The 23,075-nt window shown below is 43.8% G+C and overlaps 1 protein-coding gene across 7 annotated transcripts in view; it reads right to left on the bottom strand.

Annotated features, from left to right (window-relative positions):
- Positions 1–23,075, bottom strand: part of SYCP2L (synaptonemal complex protein 2 like) — a 240,762-nt gene that overhangs the window by 34,496 nt on the left and 183,191 nt on the right. For all 7 annotated transcript variants that reach the window (XM_029590656.1, XM_029590652.1, XM_029590654.1 and 4 more), the window contains 3 exons: positions 7,353–7,453; positions 5,607–5,676; positions 2,364–2,498 (listed from right to left, as the gene is read on the bottom strand). In XM_029590656.1, coding sequence (XP_029446516.1) covers positions 2,364–2,498; positions 5,607–5,676; positions 7,353–7,453 — 306 coding nt within the window. The remainder of the gene's footprint in view (positions 1–2,363; positions 2,499–5,606; positions 5,677–7,352; positions 7,454–23,075) is intronic.

Genomic DNA, 23,075 nt, shown 5'->3' with positions numbered 1-23,075 from the left:
ACTTGTTCTGTATTACATATACAGGCTTCTCCCTCCCATGCTGTGTCTCACACACACCCAGGTTCTCACTCCCTTCACATGCACAGACTTCTCATTCCCATAATCACTTTCTCTCTGTTACACACACACACATACACCAGTCTCGCTCTCATTTCCATGCTCGCTCTCCAGATGCACAGGCTTCTCATTCCCTGAATCACATTCTCTCTCTCTCACATTCACATACACACCAGTCACACCATCACCTTACCAACCAGTCTCTCTCTCATACATGCACACACACACAGGCTTCCCACTCCCATGCTCTCTCTCACATAATCAGGCTTCTCACTCCAATGCTTTCTTTCACATACACCCCCACAACACCAGGCTTCTTACTCCCATGCTTTCTCACATACCCAGAGTTCTCACTTCCATGCTTTTTCTCTCTTTCACACACACACACACACACACACACACACACATCAGTCACATCCCTGACTATCTCACACTCTCACACATCAGTCATCTCCTTGAGCAGTCACTTTCATTGTCTCTCACATATACACATACATCAGCTCTCTGACCAGTTTCTCTCAATCACACACACATGCTCTCGATCAAATACATTCTCTTACTTACACACAGGCTCTCAATCACACACACATTCTCTCACTTACACACAGGCTCTCAATCACACACAGGCAGGCTGGCTGCTTCTCTCTCTTTCTCTCACTCACTTCCTCCTCCCCCCCCCAGCACAAATGGGAGCTGCAGAAGCCTCCTCCTCCAGCGCCCGCAGGCCAAAAAGGAAGAATCCCATCGGCCGCGGGAGGCTCATGCTGCTGACTCTTTTCCCGATTACCGGCTGCTTCAATTGCTCGGGGGCCGATGCTGCTGTCGCCGCTATTTTTTTCATGCGGCACCGCTCTTTCTCCTTCCCGCGCATCACTTCCTGCTCCGGGTCAGGGGGGGCGGGCGGGAGGAAGAAAAGGGCAGCCGCGGATGCCACAGCTTTTTTTTTTTTTTTTTTTTGCACCGCTGCCGTTCCCGCTGGGCTTGAACGTGCTGATAGCCCGGCGGCAACGGCAGCAGGGAAGAAAGAGCAGCGGGAGAGACCGGGAGCACGCGAACCGCTGGGGGAGGTCAGATGGGTCTTTTGGGGCGGGCTGCCTGCAGCGGCTCTTTTATTTTTATCGGGGGGGGCGGCGGCTTAATGCAGCTCTTTTCATTTTACCGAGGCAGCGGCTGGCGCGGCTCTCTTAATTTTACCGGGGCAGTGCCGCCCCCGGGAAGCTGGCGCCCTAGGCAACCGCCTAGTGCTTCCGCCGGCCCTGGGTAGGACCACTCTGTGCCCTTGCTCTTGAAATGCTGGTTTTAAATTTTCATATTCTTTCAAACCATGACAGCTTTAAAAGAGTATTCTAAGTTACATCTGTTGTGGATTTTCCCTTTTAAAAAATGCACACTTTTTTTTTTCTGGGGTCATCATTTTGGCACATGGCTGCTGGTTGTTCTATATTGGATTTATAATACCTGGATCAAGATATTTATTTTAGCATTATCTCAAACCTTGGACAGTAACAGACATTAGTCCTATACATTTGGCTTTATTGTGAGCTGTTTTTGCAAATATTTCTCTCCAAATGTTTGGGAGAGTTGTGTCAGCTCCCTATGTCAAGATCCAGTTAAATTGTATTTGCCTTTTGGAAGACTACTCATTCATGTTATATTATTAATATGCACTCAATAAGTAACTGAATCAACAGCCTAATTCTGAGTTGTAATGAAAGATTTAGAAATACTAACCCCAGCGTGTATATTAATCATGCTACATAATTATATATAATGGAGATTGAGGGATGTGTACACATTTTTGTTTTCATTTTAATTCATTTTTCAGGGTTTGTTTTGGGTTTTTTTTTTACTTTTTGCAAACAGAGTATGTTATTAGCTGGCAAAAAACAAAAGTTAGCATTCCCACCCCCCCATAATTTTGGTTTGTTCAAACAAAATGAGACCAGGCTCATTTGACCCATTTTATTCATTTGTTTCAAATGAATGCACATCCTTTGATTATCATCAGTCACTCTGTTTTTCTTACATTGAGAAGGCTTCAGTTGGAGAAAGTCAGGGCCAAAAGGGATAGAAACAACACTTTCAGCATTTGGAAGAACAAAATGAGAAAGAACAGAAAATAAACTGCATTGAAGGCCTAATGAAACACTCTTCCCCTTTGCAGTTAGTCTAAGTTTATAGACCTGTTGAAAACTTTGGGGAACACTAAATTCTCCACATGCTACCGGACATATTACAGAAATTCTGTTGCTTTTAATAAGGTGCAAGGGCTTTTCTTTTCAGTGTTACCTCTAGGCACTATTTACCTGTTCGTCTTTTATTTTCCCTCTCACTTGAATCAAAGAGTTTCCGTGGCTTAATGGGAATTTCAAGAGTTGGCTCAACACTCGGTTCACTTCTGGATAGTTTCATTTTTTTTAAGAGGCTGCCAGTGGACAAATCTGATGGAGGACAAAACGCCAATAAATCTAGTCTTACATATCAGACAATAGTTACAAGTCAAAACTAAGGATATGCAAAAACAGACATTTGCAAATATTCACTAAAGCTTGCTTGTTCATAATTGCATTTACTATTCACTTTAATGGGAAAACTGATATAAAAATGTGAAAAATAAAAGTGGCATCCATATGTGCACACTATGGAGGTGGAAAAGTATATAATCCAGCCAGTCAAAAACTTGGTAGAAAAAAAATTTGATAGCAAATTCTTTGGGAGGAAACAATACATTACTAAAGTAAATGTTTTACAGAAATAATTTTCACAGAAGTGAGAAACCAAGTTTTCACCATTTTAACTTTTTGGTTGAACCTTTTCATACATCTCTTGTAGATATAAAGTGTAACCCACCCTAAGGATAAGGTGTTCCACTTGTGCTGGTGGCTCCTCAAAGATCAGCAGAATGAGGAGGTAGTCACTCTAAAGAGATTTCTCCCCTTGTTCTGCTGGGAACAGATGCTGTAAAGAACAGTTCTTACCATGTGAACCTGCAAAGTTTGCCACCGGCACAGATTGGAGTCCAGCTACTAGCAATCAAATATCAAATTATTTCCATATGCTGTGGAAACACAAGCAGCACCTATAGGGCTTCAAGATATTTCATTCACTGTAAATAAATTATCTGCCACCTCTGCCTAAGAAGAAAAAAATAAGAATGCACCGCACTGACTTTATTTACACAGTTAAAAAAAAAAAAAAAAAAAGCTAATGCTTTAAAGCTTGCTGTAAAGGAAGGCCTCGAGGTGTCGCTGGTAATTAATACATTCTTTATACAGGGTTACTATCAAAACAGTTTGGGAATATTTAATTCCCAACTGGATAAAACAGATACAACACTTGCAGTATGCGTCAGAGCACAGAAGCATTAAGAGCAAGTAAATTAGGCCATTGGAGAAAAGATTTGAGATAGCCAAATCCTCTAATGAGCCTTTTTGTGGGTTGTTTCTAAATACCAATTTAGATGTCATTGTACGTCGTTTCCCTTTGTATCATCTCTTGTTAAGTGCTTACCCAGATAAGGCTACAGAAACAGTTTTTCATATGATGGGCAAGTGTGCAGGTGGTTGTGGAGTAGATGCCGCCCCATTTGCAGAAGAGAGCGTTTGGGTGGAACTGACAAAACTCAAAATGGACAAGGCCAAGGGACCAGATGAGATATTTTCCAGGATACTAAGAAAGCTCAGAGAGGTACTAGTGGGTTTACTGAAGGACCTGTTCAGTAGTTCCTTGGAGACAGGAGTAGTGCCGCAAGGCTGGAGAAGGGCAGCTGTGGCCTTGCTTCATAAAACTGGAAGTAGAAAGGAGGTTGAAAACTAGAAGCCAGCTAACCTTACTTCAGTGGTGGGAAAATTAATGAAGAGGCTGTTGAATGAAAGAATTATCTCTGAGATGCAGAATCCTTGACAACGTGGCTTTATAAGTCGAAGGTCATGTCAAACAAATCTGATTTTTTTTTTGATTGGGGGGGGGGGGGAGTAGAGAATTATTCAAGGACAGACATTTAATGTCATTTACTTGAATTTCAACCTGGAGGCTCATGAATAAAATGAGCAGTCTGGAGTGGATCCCAAGCTGGTGGAAGAGATTAGAAGCTGGTTGACTGACAGACAAAAGTTGAGTAGTGGAAAATGGAATTCATTCTGAGAAGGGCATTTGGTGGAATGCCTCAGGGATAGGACCACTTTTGGTTAATATGTTTGTAAGTGATATTGTGGAGGGGTTAGAAGGAAATGTGTCTTTCTATGGATAACACTAAGAGCTGCAAAAGAGTGGACACCCCTTAAAAAATAGAATGAAAAATAAAGAAAGCTTGAGGAATGGTTGAATGTTTGACAGTTAAGATTCAACATGAAGGGCAGTGTCATGCATTTGAGTTGCAGAAACCAGAAGTAGGAAGTTGGGGGTGGGGGTGGGGGTGGAGAGAAACTGATCAGCAAACATCAGGAGAGAGACCTCAGGATGATAGTGCCTAATGATCTCAAGGTACTGAAGCAATGCAACAAGGCAACTAGGGCCAGAGAGAGATGCTGGGCTGCAGAGAGAAATAACCAGCAGGAAAAACGGAAGTGATAATTCCTCTCTACAAGTCAATGGTGAGGCCTCACCCAGAATACTGTGCTCAGTTCTGGGGGCCATATCTCAAAATACAACAGAGGCAAGATAGAAGCGGCACAGAGTAAGGCAACAAAAAAATGCTATAGGGTCTGCACCAAAAGAAATACAGGATGAATCCTGAGGCTCTAAACATGTATACCTTAATGGAGAGATGCGGGGATAGGATACAGACGCACAACCTGAAAAAGGTAAAATGCTGAAGAATCAAACTTTTCCCACTGAAAGGAAGCAGTAGAAATTCAAAGGGACTAGACTCAGGAACAATATCAGGACATTTTTTTTTTTTTTTTTTTTTTTACAGAAAGGGTGGTGGGATGCATGGAATGCCCTCCTAGAAGAGGTGGTGAAGAACATTAACAGAATTTAAAAGGGCATGGGATAAATAGAAAGGATACCTACTAACTAGAGGATGGAAATGAAGATCTGAAATAACTAGTGATATCTTTTGCTGCACAGGAGTAACCTGCATGAAGCAGCAGTTACAACACTAAAAATAAAAAGTGCACAGAATGGCAGTTACAACTAATCTGCTGGGTAGACTAGATGAACCATGTTTAGTATTCATCTGTTGTCATTTACTATGTTACTAGACAGGTTTTCATACAGGACATTAGGCATCATCTGGAACAGTTGCACCAGTCCTGGATTGTTGAGGGTTAGAAGGAATAGTTTAAGCTGGCTTTGCTATTCTCAGATTTGAAAAACAAGGACACAGGAACATCCAATAGCCTCCCAAGTTAGTAACATGAGCAGGAAAAGCTGAAGGACAAAAGGGAAATGAGGATCTAGTTATTGCACCTTTCAATAAACACATCAGTGTGCTTCATGCACAGTGCCATAGCCCATCATGAAAATGTCGTCATTTTTGCTAATAATAAAGCATATATTCATGAGTTAAATAATACTTATATGGCACAGGGCCCTGTTTAAAGTACCTGAATTCCTCCGTTTGGCTCCTGACACATGGTTCCGTCTTGAACTTTGACTTCTTTGAAAGCTCAATTTCTTAAAAACAAAAAAGTGAACACGCACAAAATGCTCATATTCTATCAGCAACTAAGACTATCACATTTCGTCTTCCCATTTAACTGGTTTAAATTGAGGAGAAAAATAAAGCATAGATACACACATGCTCAAGGTAATACTGCACAAGCATCTGCTTTATTAGGCTATGAAGACATCATACAGATTTAGAATTTAATAAAGCATTCTTTTTAGTCAATACACAATTAAGCTGTTTAATATGTTACTGGGAGATGTAGTCAAGGTTAATATAACAGGGTTTAAGGAAAAAGGTTTGGACAAGTTTCTGAAAAACAGGTCCAATAATTGTTTGTTAGGCGGACTTGGGAATTGCCGTCCCTTACTTAATGAATGAGCAACAAGAAATGGCCTTCCACCATCTGCTGGGTACTTGCCATTGACCTGGAATAGCCACCATCAGAGGCAAGATGCTGGACTCTAGGGGTGTGCATTCGGATTGACCGCATTAGTAAAACGCAACTCATATTTTTTTTTTACTTAAAAAATTGATTCGACATAAACGATCGGATTTCCCACATATCGAACATTTGGCCAGCTTGGGGGGGGCCTCCTGACCCCCCCTTGGGGGGGTCAGGAGGCCCCCCCCAAGCTGGCCAAAAGTTCTTTTTGGGCCGAACGAGCCGTCCGGCGCGAACTCGCCGGGAATCACGTGACGCCGCGTCACTCGACGTGCCACCGACGTCACATGCTTCTCGCCAAGGATTGCAGAAATGACGTCCTCACTCCTCGCTCGATCACCAGGGAGTTGTGGTAAGTCTGGGGGGGGGATTAAGGAGGGTGAGGGGGGTTTAAATTTTTTTTTTGCACATATGTACATATACCCAACTCATTGGATTTTTTTTATGTCCATATTGGCCGCAAGTGGGACCCCCTTTCGGACATAAAAAATATGAACATAAAATTTTGCTCTGCACATCCCTACTGGACTCGATGGACTATTGGTCTGACCTAGATGGCATTTATGTTCTTATGCAAATGCCCAGCAGGTGAGCCATATGGGAGAGCTGCTGGTGCTGAAGAGCATTTGCTAAATGAACGTAGCCTGATAAGGAGACATGCTGCAGATGTAAAAAAAAGCAGAGTGATTGTTGAAGAAATGGACTCACGTTGTGACCTACTTGAAAGTAATGGCAATTTTGGAAGTTTGTTCTTCTGTGCCCAGGTCCAGAAAGAATGAGCTATTGCTAAGGACAGGCTTCTGCTTACATATCGTATATATCTAGGCATATATACAAGTTTTTGTTCCTTCAACATATATGCTTAAAGCAGTGGTTCCAAACTTGTCCCTAGCGGACCCCCAGTCAGTCAGGTTTCCAGGATATCCACAAAGAACATGCATGAGGTACATTCTCATGCACTGCCTCCATTGTATGCAAATTTCTCATATGCTTATGCATTGTGCATATCCTGACTGGCAGGGGGTATCACGGGACAGGGCAGGTTTGGGAACCGCTGGCTTAGAGGGTTATGAAGCCTACCACTAGTGCCAAATCTTGTAAATCAAAAATGTCAAGAGCACTTGAACTGGAAACAGCCTGAATCTCTCCTTTGCTGTTGCTCCATGCTTGCACAGTCAACAGATGTTAAATATATACATGCTATAGCAGTGTAAAGTGTAAGTTAAGTCTAAGTCCTACCTTTTTGATGCTTTCAAAAGCTTCTGAATACTCTGGGGAAGATGCACCATCGAGTGCATGCAATGAATCTGTTTCCAAGTCATCCGAAGGATGCACTTCATCTGAAATAAAAGGTACAAAAAAATGTTTAAAATAAATGCAATTTTTAAAATCTCTTAAAACATCAAAATCCCAGATTGTCAGAGGCCTCAAATACATTCTAAAGATGTATAACCCAACTACTGCCATCACAAATGCTTCATCAGCTCTCCCTCCCAAGCCAGGGAAACATTAGATGCACTTTGGGAGAAGCCGAAAAATGAGAAACCTTGCTTATTCAAATGCTGAACAGATACTATCGATCAAAGGCTTTTTGTACCACCTTTATGTGATGACTCCCAGATCTCTCTTTGCAGCAAAATTTTACCCAGAATCCAATCCCAAATCTCAACCTGTTTTTCCGACATGGCCATCTGGATGTCCCACCACCCCCTTAAACTCAATTTGGCCAATTGTTTTCTTTCCCCTTGAGCTCATTTTCACCCTTTCCTGGTTTTCTATCCTTGTGGTAACAGTCATCCTCCTAGTCCTCTCATCGCCCCGCCCCCTCCAGCTTTTGTAAGTCACATTTGGTGTAATGTTAACGTAAGGTAATACTTTGATGTTAAGCAAAATATAGTTTTTGACAAGGTTAGAGTTTCGTATGTCACTTTTAAATGTGACAGCTGGTCATAGGTTTAACTGATGATTAAAAGGTGAATCTGAAAGTAAAGTGAATGTAATAAACATCACAATGCTTAGTCAATTTATTGATTTCTGTGAAAACTTTTTCTATCATTTTTAATTTAACAATTTTGATTAAGTCAAGTAATTTATTTTAAATGCATGAAAATTTGATGAGTTTATTTTGTTTATATTTAGGATTTATAATTTTAATTTGGTTTTAACTAATTTAAATTAGAAAATGGTTTGGACATAGCTATCATTAATGCTTAATTTTTAAGCAATTCTATTACTTAAACAATGCCACTTATTTTATTGTTTTTATGGACTAGCTATGTTATGCAATGTGGATTTCTTTCAGTCTTTCGGTTACACAGCGGTATGTTTAATTTTGTATTCCACAAAGTGCAAGAATTGTAGGGGTAGCACACTAAAAACGTCCAAAATAAAATCAAGAACAAATTTCACTGGTTGGAATTCCATGGCACATTGTTAGCCTCAAGCATCCTAACTTGTCATATGCAGAATCAGGATCCCTCAACCAATAAAAAGGCACATTTCTACTTGTGAGATTTTTTTTTCTCTCTAATCATGGTTTGTTTTGAATCACATAAAACCTGACATTTTTAGAATTCAAGGCTAATTGGATTGAGCTTTAGGAGGAAAAGAGGAAACTGTGAATACAGGACAGACATCTGAAGCTATGAAAAACACTGGAGAACACGGCCTGGTCATAAACATTAACAAGTATCTGCGGTGCTGATAAAAAGGAAAACATTGAGAGACAGTTAAATGTACAGGCAGTAATTTAACAAAGCAAGCCCATGGCCTGAAACCAGAACCCTCGCCCTTTCCTAAACAACTGGGGTTTCTTTACAAGGCTCTGGCACATGCCAAAAACTAGGGGTGTGCATTCGTTTGCAACATATTGGCAATCTGCAACATATAGGGCCATATTCGTTGGATTCGTAGGGAAGTGAAACGTATCGTGATTCCCACGAATACAACGAATCTTCACCGAATTATTCAGCTGTCTAAAGGAGCGAATTTAAACAAAACCCCCACCCCTCCTAACCCCCCTAAGACTTGTCAAAACTCCCTGGTGGTCCAGCGGGGGTCCAGGAGCCATCTACTGCACTCACGCCATCAGCTGCTGGTATTCAAAATGGCGCCGATAGCCCCTGTGACATAGTAAGGGCAAAGGCAATCGACGCCACTTTGATTACTGGCAGCCGACGGCCCGAGTGCAGGAGATGGCTCCCGGACTCCCGCTGGACCACCAGAGACTTTTGGCAAGTCTTGGGGGACCCTCCTGACCCCCACAAGACTTGCCAAAAGTCCCTGGTGGTCCAGCACATCCCTACCAAAAACATGTATTCTGGTTGATTGGCTTTACCTGGAAGCTCCTACTCTAGAGCAGTGGTCCACAGGCATGTTGAATTTGATGTTGATGGATTATAGGACATGGGCCAGGGGAGTGAAAGGCTTTCAGAAGTTTAAGGACATCTGAGATGGTATATGAAACATTCCCCGAAATGCAATCGTGATACACTTCAATTTTAAACCATTTCTTCAGAAGGAGTATATATTCAACCCACTATCTTCCAATTTACTATCTCATACTCTTTTGGTGTACATCCAGGGCTGGACTATTTATGTATTTCTTTACACTGATATTTGTTTCATACTTTCAGGCATACCTTGGATGCCACTCAGGGTTGATGATGGGTTTTGACTGTACTTTGACTATGGACCTCTGCTTCTCACATTGATAGGATGGGGAGTTAGGGAGGGGAGAGGGTGGTTTGCAGATGGGATGCATGTTTATGAACATCTGCTTTTGTATTTTTCTCTATATTGTATGTTATAGTACTTGGCTTATGTAAATTCAATAACTATTATTTTACACATAAAAAAAATAAGGAAATCCAGGGTGAGTGTGATTTATGAGAACTGAATTGTATTTTGACAAAATTTTCTTTAAGGGGAGGGCTGGCAGATTATTTAGGAGAACTGATTCCATGACAGTAATATAACAGGAATTGTAAGACTGCTGTTCAGCTCAGTAAACTGAAAAAAGTAATGGATCTTTTTGTAACTTTCTTTTGAGACTTGACAAATCTTGCCAATTTAAACCATTAACAGGAATAACAAAGAGAAAAGTCACTTAGATTTAATTTAAGGAAACCGTGTTTATTCATTTCTTTTAGTGTAGTGTGTTCAAGGCATAGGTCAATATGCAGACAATTCCGTTTTATGCTTGGGCCTAGTTAGGAATTTATTTTAATTAATAAAGTTAGGGAAAAAAATCATAAAGGCAGCTACAGTGGTAGTCAAGAAGAGAACAGCTGCACTGAAGCACCACTACAGCGCCAATGGCTGACATCTCATCCATTGGAAGGAGCAATCATCTGGCACCCACTGAAACAGCAAGCTCTCTGCAACACAGAACACATTTCTCTAGCTAGAGAGAAAATCTATAAAAATGTGCACTGTAGAACTGGTTTTAAAAATATTTACCTATAAAGGTCCTCTGGTAGAATGAGACCTACAAGTAATGCAGTACCAGATTAAAAACAAAACACGCTCCTAACACGGCGGCTGGAATCTGTAGAAAATCATTTGAGGCAGTTAAACCTTAGGGTTTTAAACTTCCCAAAAGTGGTGGGTGAGATACCACTAATAACTTTTAAAAGATATATAAAGGAAATATTACAGATACCAGAGGAGCAAATTTCAGCAGTTAAAAAGATTTTGTTTCTAAAACAAGGACAGAGCCAGTTTCAATATCTCCAGTAGGAGAAATCGGAAATTTTAACAACTTATCTGAATATTTGGAAAGCTCTGGACTGGAAATTGCTGAAAGGGCAGTGCTCTTTATTTCTTTGTTTTCAGAATTTGATAGAGCCCTTATTATGAAGTATTACTTTAAAGTAATTAATGTTACATATATGGGTGGTTTGGTTAGGATATTTCCTGATTTATCCAGGGCTACTCAACTACGCAGGAAATCTTTTCTAATAATGCGTCCTGAAGCGATAGCTATAGGGGCAAGTTTTCTTTTACGTTATCCTGCTAAATGCGTGGTAAAGTACTCTGGTAATACCTATATATTTTATAATCCAGAGCAATTAAGGGTATTCTTGGATGCCAAGAAAGAAACCCCTATAACCTAGAACATCTGGTTCCTTAAATAAATATATGATTGGGAGTAATAGTCAAGGGGCTTATTTGTTAATATAAAGTTTTTTTTTTCTTTGTAATACTCCTCTTTTTCCTTCCTCTCCACTAAATATTGCTTAGAACAAAGGAGATAAAATTGTATAATGAATTAGTTGTGTAATTATGATATAATTGCATTTATTAATGTATAATATTTTTCTTTTGTAAATCTCCTGATTGAAGCAAAGGATTCTTTGTTTATAGTTTGTAAAATGGATAAATAAATAATTTAAAAAAAAACAAAAAAAAAACAGAACACGCTGTGAGCAATGCGGTCCATATTGGCTGTACAATTATGTTAATTGGATAATCTTACCTGGTTAATTTAAATTGGATATTCAGTGGTGCAGCCACTTAATATATCTGGTTAAATCCTAAATTATCTGGGTAAGTTCAAACGGCTAATTTAGGACCAGTCCTGCAGCACATATAAAGTTACTCGGATAGGTTAGCTGGATAGCACTGAATATGAGCATTATCCAATTAACTTTGACCCATAATGCTTCCAATTTATTTGAGGTGGTCAGAGCCCAGGGATTTTTGAATCCCACGCTTTGTCTGGCTAATGCCTAAATTTAACATACAAGTCTACTCAGTGGGGACCTCTGCATGCTCTATGTTTAATCCATAAGATTGTTTCTTATAAAGGAACAACTTAAATGATTTACTTCTGACGTCTCTCAGTCCAGGGTAGTAAGAGCTTGCAATAAAAAGTATTTTAAAGGCACCCACCTCCCCAAGTAAAAATACTGAACATGAACAATGCACTGTAATTACTTATGTAACCCTTCCCAGGGCCACTAAATACTTCTAGAAGTTTTCTGACGGGTTCCTGCTCTTCAAGTTTAAAGACAGTTAGTGAGAGGTTAGGGAGTGCTCTGCCACTGCAGGGTTCTTGGGAGCTGCAAGCCTCCTCTCTATTAGGGAATGGTGCAAGGCGGATATAGAGAACTGGTGCTGGAAAGGATGAGATGATTTAGGAGATAAAGGGAGATAACCTATCATTAAAATTCATCCATTGTACCTGAAGACTGGAGGATAGCTAATGTAACCCCAATATTTAAAAAGAGCTCCAGGGCAATCCAGGAAACTAGACCGATTAGCTTGACTTCGGTGCCAGGAAAAATAGTGGAAAGTGTTCTAAACATCAAAATCACAGAACATGTAGAAATACATGGTTTAATGGAACAAAGTCAGCATGGCTTTACCCAAGGCAAGTCTTGCCTAACAAATCTGCTTCACTTTTTTGAAGGAGTTAATAAACATGTGGGTAAATGTGAACCGGTAGATGTAGTGTACTTGTATTCTCAGAAGGCATTTGACAAAGTTCCTCATGAGAGGCTTCTAGGAAAAGTAAAAAGTCATGGGATAGGTGGTGACATCCTTTCGTGGATTACAAACTGGCTAAAAGACAGGAAACAGAGTGGGATTAAATGGACAATTTTCTCAGTGGAAGGGAGTGGACAGTGGAGTGCCTCAGGGATCTGTATTGGGACCCTTACTTTTCAATATATTTATAAATGATCTGGAAAGAAATACGAGTGAGGTAATCAAATTTGCAGATGATATAAAATTGTTGAGAGTAGTTAAATCACAAGCAGATTGTGATAAATTGCAGGAAGACCTTGTGAGACTGGAAAATTGGGCATCCAAATGGCAGATGAAATTTAGTGCAAGATAAGTGCAAGGTGATGCATATAGGGAAAAATAACCCATGCTATAGTTACACAATTTTAGGTTCCATATTAGGTGCTACCACCCAAGAAAGATCTAGGCATCATAGTGGATAACACATTGAAATTGTCGGTTCAGTGTGCTGCAGCAGTCAAAAAAGCAAATAGAATGTTGGGAATTATTAGAAAGGGAATGGTGAATAAAATGGAAAATGTCAATTCCTCTGTATCGCTCCATGGTGAGACCGCACCTTGAAAACTGTGTACAATCCTGGTCGCCGCATCTCAAAAAAGATATAATTGCGATGGAGAAGGTACAGAGAAGGGCAACCAAAATGATAAAGGGAATGGAACAGCTCCCCTATGAGGAAAGATTAAAGAGGTTAGGACTTTTCAGCTTGGAGAAGAGATGGCTGAGGAGGGATATGATAGAGGTGTTTAAAATCATGAGAGGTCTAGAATGGGTAGATGTGAATCGGTTATTTACTCTTTCGGATAATAGAAAGACTAGGGGGCACTCCATGAAGTTAGCATGTGGCACATTTAAAACTAATCGGAGAAAGTTCTTTTTCACTCAACGCACAATTAAACTTTGGAATTTGTTGCCAGAGGATGTGGTTAGTGGAGTTAGTGTAGCTGGGTTTAAAAAAGGATTGGATAAGTTCTTGGAGGAGAAGTCCATTACCTGCTATTAAGTTGACTTAGAAAATATCCACTGCTATTATCAGCAACGATAACATGAAATAGACTTAGTTTTTGGGTACTTGCCAGGTTCTTATGGCCTGGACTGGTTACTTTTGGAAACAGAATGCTGAACTTGATGGACACTTGGTCTGACCCAGTATGGCATGTTCTTATGGAGGTAATTTCCTGCTACTGGGAATAGATAAGCGGGGGGGGGGGGGGGGGGGGGGAGTGTGGTGAGAGCCTTTAGAAGATGCCTCTTGGCATCTGTTAGGTGCAGGGGCAAATTGCAGGAAAATATCCCAGGGGATATTTTTCAAAACCAGCCCATGGGACATCTGCCTCGCTTATATGCTTACTTCACATCTCAGTCTGATACAAGCCCTCATCAAATACAGAATAAAGACACCATAAAGTATAAACAAATGTGCAAACAAAAACTAAACTGGAAACTGCAACAAGTCAGATTCTGTATGCAGTGCAAAAATGGATAAACAGAAACCATTTCACATATAACAAACAAAATCAAGAAATATAAAATACATTAGTCAACCATACTAAAATGATAAAATATTTCAATAGCTGATGAACAGAACATCCAATAAATAAAAACATTGGGAAGTATTGTAAACATTTTCCCAAACACCAATAAAATATTTCAAAACAGCAGCCACATCAAACAACTAACAAAAATAAAAAATAATTCACCTCTCCATACTTGAGAATGTCTTATTCTAGTCACCAAAAATATAAATAAATATGCAGACAAAAACTGAGCTGGAAACTTTAACAAGCTAAACACTGTGTATGAAAAGCAAAAATAAATCAAACAATAAAACTATATAGTTAGTAAAACCATTCTAAAATAATGAACACATTTTTCAAACAGCTGACAAATAGAAGAACCAATAATAATATACTGTTTTGAAATATGTTTTTGGAAGACACATCAAACATCCAATAATTAAAACTAAGGATAAAAAAATAATTTGCTCTCTATACCTGGGAATTTTCGATTTCTAGTGATCCTAAGATTGCCATACATTAGCAAGAGTGGATGCACAAACTTTCTCCTCCCTCGCACCCACCCACCCACATACACCCTGAAAGAAGCAATCTCCTTCTCACACACATGCACACTTCTCCTCTTGCATACACACCACACACACACACAACAGCCCCCAGATGAGCAGCTGCAGTGCTTGGCTCTGCCGGCCTGGTCTCAGACAGCAAAAAGCGGTCCAGTCTTTGGCCCTGCCAGCCTGGTCTCTGGCAGCAGCCAGTGGCTCCAGTCTTCTGCGTTGGTTAATGAGAAGGGAAGTGCAGGTTCCATGCAGCTGTTACACCGAAAATTAAAAGCAAATTGAGCGAAAGAAGAGCTGATATGGGTTGATGTTTGATGCAGTGGCTCCATATGCATGGGGCTGCTGCGACCAACACCAGTCACATGATTGGGCATGCCCACAGCCCCGATAGGCCAATCAGCCCCTGGTTAGGAGTTTTGTGAGGGGAGAACAGGCATGTGAAAAATCCAAATATTTCTGCAGCAAAGAACAGGAAAAAATCTAAGATGAAGAAAAGGGGTTTTGATAGCCTACTAGAGGGAGGACACTCTGTCACCAAAAGGATGACTCTTCATCTGAGAAAATGCCAGTAAAACTTTTTTTGAGCATGATACTGCCTGGCGAGTGAGTAGGATTCCTCCTCACATGGCCTTCGACGCCATCTTGTGCTCCATGTGACAGGGGCCGACCAATGGCACCAATAGCCCCTGTGACATAGTAAGGACAAAGGCTATCTGCGCCATTTTAATTACTGGCAGCCAACGGCCCGAGTGCAGGAGATCGCTCCCGAACCCCCGCTGGACCACCAGGAACTTTTGACAAGTTTTGGGGGGGGGGTCAGGAGGATGGGGGGTTGTAGTTAAATTAATTTTAGTGGGGAAACTAATAGGAATTAACATATAAACATATTGGGGGGCCCCCCCGACGAATACGAATCCCGAATGCAACGTATGGCGTCCTTCTGCACATCCCTACTAACTGATGGTGTGGACCTTGGAGCATGATAAGTCATCCCTTGAGCCTTCCAGTGACAGTCTGGTCCCCACTTGGCGATCCCTAGTGGACATTTGCTGTTCCCGGGGCTTCCACAGTCTAACCCATCACCTCTTCTGCCTTTGAAGGTGACCCAGAGACAAAAAAAAAAAAATAGGGTTACACTTATAATTCATCATTTTCTCCAGTTATCCATCTGAATGGTGAAATGTTTCTAAGAAACTAAGTTCTCTCACGTCATCTGTGCAAGGGGAGCACAAGTTTCAAAAGATTTTACCTAGGAAATTAAGCGGTGACAGAAGTAAAAATTGTGGACTGAAAATTACCTTCCCCTCTGTGAGCAGTTGTATCCACAGTGACGTTTATCCACCCTGCAAAGAGGCTGGGCTACAGGCAGGGCAGGGGGAGGTAGAGCCAGCAGATAATGCACAGGAGATTTAACTTTGAAATCTCCGTGTGCAATCTATGGCATGGGCTTTTGTACCTACAGGTACTGAACAAGGGTGGCACCAGCCAGCCCTACATTTTCAAAAGGGAAACTCTGCAAGGGGGTTCCCTTTAAAAATGTGCTTGCGGGCCCATGGGTACAAAGTATCCGGTTGCCCTGCAAGATCCCAAAGGGGTTTAAAAATAATCCCCATCAGATTTTAATTTGTTTATGGCAAGTCATTAACTTCCATTCCTTTCCTCCCAGAGAACTTCTGATTGTATAAATAAATGTTACAACAGCATACATAGGAAATGAAGTTCTCTGTGTGACCTGAGCTATATCTGGGAGATCAGTGGTTAAAATAAAAATTTTAAGCCTGCTTTATTTTCAGCTTTTAATCATAATTGACTATTGTGATAGGAGAAATCCAATTGTGTTGAATATTGTAATTATGTAATTATATTCCTCCACTGCATTTTGTAAATATCTTTTGTCCACTATATATATCTAATGGTCCTGCAAGGTTAATCCTGTCTCTTCCTTCATTACTCTTTTTAATTATTGGTTGCCCTGTTTCCCCATCCCCTGTTCTATGTAATTTCCATTACTTTTGTTTTAATGTAAACCGATATGATGTGTATTTTAATGTCGGTATAGAAAAATTGTTAAATAAATAAATAAATATCCTTTGGGTAGATGCACAGATTTGCTTTAATATAAGTTATATGTTCTTTGCTTTATGATTGACATTTAATTCACGTTTCTTGCATTAGGTTTTTATTGTAATCCACCTCAATGTGATCAGCAAAAGGCAAAGAATCACATCCAAATAAGTGATGAGCAAGGAGTCTAATCCAAAAATGACAGGCTGAAGAGATGTCTTCATGCATGCCCTGAGATTCTCCTGGCTGTGCGAATCTCGTGCATGAGCAGCATAGTTAGGTTGTCAGAGGCTGTACAATATTGGCATTTAGTGCATGTTGTCTCGCACTGTGCGCTATTGGCATCTAATGTGTACTCTGTGCTGGCTGGTGCTGTGGCAAACCTGCTAATGCAGGGAATCTTCACACTGCAATTTCTACCTGAACATCCACTCCCACATTCCCACTGTTGCTGCCAAATCGTGACATCTGAAGAACACAATTATCTATCAGCTGTTCTCCAAATGCTTTGGAAAGTGCACATTTTAAGAACATAAGAAATTGCCATGCTGGGTCATACCAAAGGTCCATCAAGCCCAGCATCCTGTTTCCAACAGAGGCCAAACCAGGCCACAAGAACCTGGCAATTACCCAAACACTAAGAAGATCCCATGCTACTGATGCAATTAATAGCAGTGGCTATTCCCTAACAGGCCGATACAGTACAGTGCGCTCTGGTGGAGCACACTGTTAACCCGCAATTGGACACGCGTTTGACGCGCTAGCTTTACCCCTTATTCAGTAAGGGGTAATAGCGCCCACACATGTAAATGCATGTTGATGGCCCTATTAGGTATTCCCGCGTGATACAGTAAGCAAAATGTGCAGCCAAGCCGCACATTTTACTTTAAGAAATTAGCGCCTCCCCAAAGGTAGGCGTTATTTTCTGCCGGTGCCGAGGAAGTGCACAGAAAAGCAGTAAAAGCTGCTTTTCTGTGCAACCTGTGACTTAATATCATGGCGATATTAAGTCGGAGGCCCCAAAAGTTAAAGAAAAAAAAGTAAAAAATTAAAAAAAAATTTAAAATGGGCCCGCAGCTTGAAAACCGGACGCTCAAATTTGCCCAGGGGAATGGGAACTATCTCTCGAGGCATGGAATCTCATTTGCGCCAGATGTGGAACTCCTCAGCTGGATCTGATGCAACACAGGCGAACGCAAAAACAGTTCATTTTTTCCGCCATCACCGAGAACAGGGCTCGGTGGGCATAGACGCTCGTGTCCTTGGTCCACGGGGATTCTGCTGTTTGCCTTCTGGCCCTGGCCCCTCATAGGTCGGCTTCTCAGTTGCATAGAGCAACACCCGGGAAGGGTGATTCTGGTGGTGCCAGAGTGGCCACATCATCCGTGGTTTGCGGATCTGGAGGACAAATCCGCCGCCCAATTTCGCAGCCAGAGGAGACACCGTGCTGACAACAAGGACACCATACCTCTCGCCGAGGTCCTCACCAGATCATACAAAGTATCTGCAACATAAGCGATGCCTGCTTCTAGGCAGGCGGACTGCAGAGCCCCACTGTTGCCCGTACTGGCCCCGGTAGCCAAATCCTGGACCCAACACAGACAGGCCCTCTGCATGAGGCTAGCACAAACCGCCGCCCAAAGGCTTAGCGCTGCAACCTCGAATGTTCGCTTCAACTGGATCTCCAGCTTGCGGTCCTGCATATCCTTAAGGGCAGCCGCCCCAGCAACCGGGATAGTGGTCTTTTTCGTGACTGCCGGGACTGCGGCGTCCACTTTTGGAATCTTCAGTAAATCCAAAACATCAGACGGTAACGGGTACAGTTTTGCCATAGCTCTGCCCACCTTCAAGCCGGAATCCAGAGTCTCCCACTCCAGGGTCACTAGTTTGCGAACCATCTTAGGCAGAGGAAAAGATGTTGTGGGACCTCCTAATGCCGTCGAGGACTGGATTGACGCCCTCGTTGTCAGACTCTTCTTGAGAAACCTTAAGTCCCAGAACTACAAAGACCTGGGGAATAAGGAGTCTTAACTCATCCCACTTGAACAAATGCACCACGCTGGGGTCATCTGGATCATCAGTATCCACATCAGCCGGATCCGGCTGCGGATCCGGGTCTGCCACCCCTACTACCCCAGAAGCCGGTGTTGCCCCAAACTCCGGGATCGGATCTTGCGTACCCTGGGGAGAATTCCCTGTGAGGTGAGCCTGATCAGAGAGGCGCTGATGATGGTCCATACCCCGACCTCTTTTCTCAGGCGGGTCTGAACCTGCCCCCAGGAGATGGGCCGCTTTACCACCGAGCATTTCCTTGCCAGGAAAGCCTGGTGCATGGGGAGGACAAATTCTGGGGAAAACCACTCCGGGTCCCCCTCCCCCACTGGAGAGTAGGCTGGGGTGATGATATCAGGTCCCCCCGTGAGGTCTTCCCTCACTGGGGCTAGAACAGGTGGAGAATTCTCTTCCTGCAAAGCTGAAGGCGAGACAGACGCTCCCTCCCCGAGGGAAGAGGCAAGAAGCCCTGAAGAGCCCTCTAACCCCAGGGAACACGCTGTGCATAAGGAGGCTGCATCTAACGCCTGGCCGCGTGACCCACACGCGCGGAAGGTCTGCAATTCTGTTTTCGGTCCCATCTGCAGCAGCACGCCAATCGTCTGAAGTGAAATAGAAAAGAGCGCGAATAAAATAGAAATGCTCGGTGCCACGATGTGGAGAAAATTTCAGTCAGGCAGGACCAAAAATACATGCTGCAGGCTAAGAGACTACCGGCTGAGGAGAAAAAAACGCATGCAGCTGTGCTGCGGGAAAGGAGCCTGTCTATAGTAAAAATTGAAAGGCCCCAGCAGGGAAGTGGGAGTAAACGAGGCACACGGAGAAAAACTCACCCTTGCCCTCAGAAAATGACCCGGAGCCCCGGGAGCTGAGGGGAACACTGCTGACAGCTTCCCCAGCCGGCCTTAAAAGACACGGTCCCTCCTGCACCTCTCCTTACCTCAGCACTGAAGACTGTGAGTCAGCCACAGTGAAAACAGCTTTTTTTTTTTTTTAAATTAAGCTTTACCAAGACACAGAGAAAAGTTGTTGCAGGAGACAAGGGAGCAGCTGTAGCAGAGGCGGTGGTGAGTAGCCAGGAGCTCCTGGTTGTCAGACACCGAACTGTGGCAGGCGAAACCAGACAGGAATATCCAATTCCCCGGATGCCCGGCTTCTAGTGAGGGATGGCCCATGAAGGTGCCTAACACCTCAGGAAGCAACTGTAAATCAAAAAATTAAATTCAAACTAACTAAATAAAAAATATAACTAAAGACTGCAGGTGTGCATCTGTACCATCCGCTGGAGTCAAAGAAATACTGAGTGACTGCAGGTGGCACTCTCATTAAGTAGCAGTGTCCAAAGTTCTAATTGTTCTGTCTCCACCTGCTGGTAGGGATACACATACACAACCCACTTTTCTGGACTGATCTGGGTATGTTCAGGAAAGAGGCATTATGACATTTTCCGTTTTATTAACCATTCCCTTCCTAATAATTCCTAACATTCTGTTTGCTTTTTTGACTGCTGCAGCACACTGAGCCGATGATTTTAAAGTATTATCCACTATGATGCCTAGGTCTTTTTCCTGGGTGGCAGCTCCTAAAAGAAAATTATTTCCTTACCTGCTAATTTTCGTTCCTGTAGTACCAAGGATCAGTCCAGACGGTGGGTTATGTCCCCCGTCCAGCAGATGGAGTCAGAGCAAACTTTGGAGGGTGCTGGCATATAAACCCGTGCGCCCTCTCTAGGAACTCAGTATCGAGAATATCAAAGCCAGAACAATAAACTGAAAAGGATGGATCAAGTATAACCGAACTGTAATTGATAAGATCAACTATGCAAACTTGCAAATAGAACTGTAGAACAGTCATAGGAAAGAGCAGAGAATAGACCCCGCATCCCACCGGGAGAGAAGAGAAATTGAGCAGAGGCACTCCCCAGAGTCACAACAATACCCGGGTGGGCGTCTGGACTGATCCTTGGTACTACAGGAACGAAAATTAGCAGGTAAGGAAATAATTTTCTTTTCCCTGTACGTACCAGGATCAGTCCAGATGGTGGGATGTACCAAAGCTTCCCTAACTCGGGTGGGCCCCTGAAAGCCCTGCTCGAATTACCCTGCTGCCAAAGGGACCGGAATCTGAAACTGGTCAATGCAGGCGATAATGTCTGGAAAAGGTGCACAGGGACTGTCAGGTCTCTTCCTGACAGATTTCCGGCGAGGAGACTGACTGTGGTTCCGCGCAAAAGGTCAACTAGGCGCGGAGGGAAAAAACCTTGACCCCCACTGGTGTGGCCCGAGCCGCGCCAATGTATGCGGTTGCCCAGACTTCCCTGAGCCACCGCGCAACGATGGTCTTCATGGCCTGAGATCCTTACCACGCTCCATACCAGAGAATGAACCGGTGGTCAGAGACCCTTAACTCGTTGGCAACCTCGAGAGAGCGGAGTAAGACGCGCTTGACGTCCAAACGCCAGAGAGACCTAGGAGCATCGCCGAGAGACGATGGAAGTTCCACCGTCCGGTTCACGTGAAACGTGGAGACGACTATGGGTAGAAAATGAAGTCACCGTGCGTGGAGATACTCCGGAGTCCGTGAAACGGAGAAAGGGTTCCCTGCAAGAGAGAGCCTGAAACTCAGAAATGCGACACGCAGAAGCGATGGCCACTAGGAAAAACAGTCTTGAGAGACAGATGCTTGATGGCGGCGGACCGCAATGGCTCGAAGGGAGGCCCTGAGAGGACCCGAAGGACCAGAATGAGATTCCACGAAGGGAAGGGAGAAAGTACCGGTGGTCGCAGGAGTTTCGCCCCCTTGCGGAACCTTGATATATCCGGATGTGCCAACAGGGCTGGCCATCCCGCGGTCCGAACGAACGAGCCCAGGGCTGCGACTGGGACTCACAGAGAGTTGTAGAAAAACCCCGTCTCCGGGCCGTCCTGAAGAAAAAAAAACCAGAATCTGAGGGACCGAAGTCGCGCCCGCCTGCGTACCCTGGCAGCGCACCACGATTCGAACACCTTCCCGACCTGCACATAAGCGACCGAAGTCGAGGTCTTATACGCCTTGAAGAGAGTCGCGACTACTGCAGCTGAGTATCCCTGGCACTGAAGGTGTCACCGTTCAACAAGCCAGGCCGCAAGACAACAGAGTGCTGCCTGGTCGAAAAATACAGGTCCTTGATGCAGTAGGCGGGGAAGATGGGCGAGACATAAGGGGCCGTCCACCGCAATGTTGAGAAGGTCCATGAACCAGGGGCACCATCACTTGGGAACCACCAGGATGACGGGCCCCCGAAGGGACTCTATCCGCCTTAGAACCTTGCCCACGAGAGGCCACGGTGGGAAGATGAAGAGTAGAATGCGGGTCGGCCAGGGGAGCACTAGAGCATCCACTCCCTCTGCGCCGTGCTCCCGTCATCAACTGAAGAATTGCGGCGTCTTGGCACTGCGGAGCGTCGCCCTGAAGTCCATCGCAGAAGTCCCCCAGCGACGCCTGATGAGTTGTATTGCCTCAGCTGAGAGAGTCCATTCTCCGGGATCCAGAGTCTGCCGACTCAGGTAGTCTGCCTGGATGCTGTCTACCCCTGCGATGTGCAAGGCCGCCAAGCGTGGTAGGAAACGCTCTGCCCATGCCATCAGGCGGGCGGCCTCGAGAGCCACCTGTCTGCTTCTCGTGCCCCCTTGGCGGTTGATGTAGGCTACTGTGGCCGCGTTGACTGACAAAACTCGAACCGCCCGATTCCGGAGGAGTGGAAGAAAGGAAATGAGGGCCAGCCGTACTGCTCTCATCTCCAGACGATTGATCGACCAGGAGGCTTGCTGCTTTGTCCACAGTCCCTGCTCCGAACCCTGTTGACAAACTGCTCCCCAGCCGTGCAGGCTGGCATCGGTGGGGGAACACCACCCAACCCGGGATCTCGAGGGAGACCCCCTGGGCCCGATGTCATGGGTCCAACCACCAGCGTAGGGTGTCCAGTGCAGTCTGGGAAGAGGTATAACGGCCTGGTAATCCCTTGATGCCAGCCTCCAGCGGGCGAGCAGGGCGGTTTGCAAGGGACGCCAATGAGCGCAAAACCCAAGGTACCAGGTCTATGGCAAAGGCCATGGATCCCAAATCTGAAGATAATCCCAAGCCGTGGGCTGCGGGAGGGCTGCAATGCGCTGAATCTGAACCCGGAGGGCTTGTGCTTTGTCCGGACGTAAGAAGACCTTGCCCTGAGCCGAGTCGAATCGTGCTCCCAGGAAATCCAAGCC

The sequence above is a fragment of the Rhinatrema bivittatum genome, chromosome 2, assembly GCF_901001135.1.
Source record: "Rhinatrema bivittatum chromosome 2, aRhiBiv1.1, whole genome shotgun sequence".
NCBI lineage: Eukaryota > Metazoa > Chordata > Amphibia > Gymnophiona > Rhinatrematidae > Rhinatrema > Rhinatrema bivittatum.
Note: the sequence above shows the minus strand (reverse complement) of the source record. Positions and strands in the feature narration are given on the sequence as shown.